This window comes from Morone saxatilis, unplaced genomic scaffold (genome assembly GCF_004916995.1).
Source record: "Morone saxatilis isolate NCDOM2014 unplaced genomic scaffold, NCSU_SB_2.0 Contig4, whole genome shotgun sequence".
NCBI classification, from domain to species: Eukaryota; Metazoa; Chordata; class Actinopteri; family Moronidae; genus Morone; species Morone saxatilis.
Genome location: NW_023339984.1, coordinates 15,753,711 through 15,756,324, shown reverse-complemented (window position 1 = coordinate 15,756,324; position 2,614 = coordinate 15,753,711). Strand labels below are relative to the sequence as shown.

Below are 2,614 nucleotides of genomic sequence, written 5' to 3'. Positions count from 1 at the left end.
TATTTCCAAGCTCTTATGCATTTACCAAAAATGATAAAAAATCTACCTTTACCCTGACTAACATTGTTCCACAAGACATCAAATTCAACAGTGGAAGCTGGGCGAACATGGAGAGCTGCATCAGGTGTGTTCTGGATAAATACTGCATCAACAATAATAATATTACTGAAGGCTTTTTGGTAACTGGAGCACAGCCCAGAAAAAACAACTTTCTCAACAACAAGATCAATATTCCTTCCATGCTCTGGTCAGCATTCTGCTGCTACAGTAAACGTGAGATGAAGTGGCTAGCAAGTGCGCACTGGGGGGAAAACACCCGAGGTGGTGATGAATATCTGCAGACGAAGACCTTGGCAGAGCTCCATAATGAACTGAGAAACAGCTCAATGTTTCCAGGAACACAATGTCCTCTCAACACAACTGTCACTCAGTTGTACCCAAAACTTAATAAGAAGTGCAAATGCCCACCACCCGTTTCAACTACTTCTGCTCTTCCCACATCTACAACTGGCCATGATACCATTAACACAACCAGTGCTACAACTACAACAACTACAAAGAAGAAAGACCAGGAAGAGGAAGACAAAGAAGAAATTGAGCAGGAAATACCAGAAGGTTCAGGAGGAGTAGGAGGAGGAGGTCTAGTTCCACCATTACCTATTCCAGGGAGTGGATTGTTTTTTGGAAGCCTAGAAGCTGCTTTAGCAGGATTATTAAGTGTAATTGGAAGTGTATTTTCGGGAGTGACAGGGTCTGTTCTCCCTCATGTTGTCACTACTGTTCCCAAAACTTCCAACACCACTCTTATGTCTGTTATAACTCCAGCAAATCCGTCTGAGTTTATTTCTACTATTCCAGCCAAAACAGTTTCTGTTGCTGCTACCAAATCCACAGGTCCTCCAGACAGTAGGCCTGATGCAACAACGAGTCTTCACAAAACTACAACCATTCCAGAAAAAGCCATGACCAGTCACCCAGTAACTACTACCCAACAATCATCTGCCATTCTACTGACACCGGCCAAGCTTACAACAACTGCAATGCCCCAAACAACAAACTCTAAGAGGGTTGATGTAACAGCCAAAGCTCCAACTCAAACAGCTATCACTTCTGAGGAACCCACTTCTACCAAACCTACCACATCTGGCCCACTTTCTACCACATCTGCCCCTCTTAGTGCCACATCTGCCCCTCCCAGTTCCACATCTGCCCCTTTTACTGACACATCTGCCCCTCCCAGTTCCACATCTTCCCCTTTTACTGACACATCTGCCCCTCTTACTGACACATCTGCCCCTCCCAGTTCCACATCTGGCCCACTTTCTACCACATCTACCCCAAATGCCTCACTGCTGTGTCCTCCTCTTGATCAAATATACATTTTTCACCATTACCAGAAAGTCATTGCCTATTACCAATCATTATACCAGTACCACAGTAACAACTAGCAGGTGATTCATGTATAATTAGTATTCATACTTGCATTAAATCAAGCAATGATTGTACGTCACACTGATTGAAATCTTTCAGCACTGTGCAACAAAAACAGTTTTTTGGCCTTATGCTAAGTCGTTTTTAGGGGGGAAACGATCCTTCAATATATTCTACTTGGATTAACTTTATATCTTGAGTATGCTTTTGAATGATGTTCTAATGCACTTTGTTTGCCTTATACACAAAATCTTGAAATGTGATATACAAATAAGCTTGCCTAACTCAGTATTTTTTAACATTAATGAGAAAGACTGTACATAAACACTGTTTACAGCCAGTGAAATGATTACATGACCAAGGTGCACCAGACTGAAAAACAGTCAAACAGCCCATAAAGCTCCACTGGATGACCCAAAATGATCTGACCCAGTCTCATTCTCAGTTTTTTTACGAGAGAGAGCTTTAATAAACATCTCGTCAAACATCTTTGTTGAGCATTTTATAGAAGTGAAGACACTTCACATCATGAGCTGTCATTCTTTCCTGCTCTCACAGTGTTTACTTGCAGTTCTTTGTTAATTTGTTTCTTTTGGTCTTTACATTTGTCAGATGTTAAATTGTTCAATCACATATAATAAACTGTTGGATCAATACTATCTTGTGCCTGCTTCTGTTCATATAAATTTCATTAAAACAATATAAAGACTTTCATGTGTCAGTGAATCTGTGAAGCTCATTTAACTGAACTTCATTATCAGATAGATTTTTTTAGGTTTCAGCTTTATTTATGGTACAAGAAAAGAAAGGGTTTTTATTTTGTAGTACTTTTGGTTTGGGGAGGTAGGGCTGGACAAGTTAACGTGTTATTATCGCGTTAACGAATTAATTACTAACGCGACTATTATTTTATCCCACATTAACGCAGTTTATTTTTTATTATTATTATTATTTTGAAAGTCCGTTGCTCACTGGCTCTGAATACACATACAGACAAACCATGGGTCACAGGAGGGGAGTGACTTCGGCAGACTACGTTGGATGCAGCGTGTGGGAGAAGTAAACAAGAGAGAGATAAACAAAAGCAAGACAAACTGCCATAGGAACGTTTCAAAGAAAGTCAGCACACTTAGAAAATATTTTAACTGCTACTGTGTAAAGGGAATACTGCTGTTAAAAAGCA

General features: G+C 40.1%; 1 protein-coding gene across 1 annotated transcript in view; it reads right to left on the bottom strand.

Annotated features, from left to right (window-relative positions):
• LOC118338500 overlaps positions 1-2,614 on the bottom strand; it is a 21,237-nt gene that overhangs the window by 12,469 nt on the left and 6,154 nt on the right. Inside the window, exon 6 of the mRNA XM_035675811.1 lies at positions 1,139-1,364. Coding sequence (XP_035531704.1) covers positions 1,139-1,364 — 226 coding nt within the window. The remainder of the gene's footprint in view (positions 1-1,138; positions 1,365-2,614) is intronic.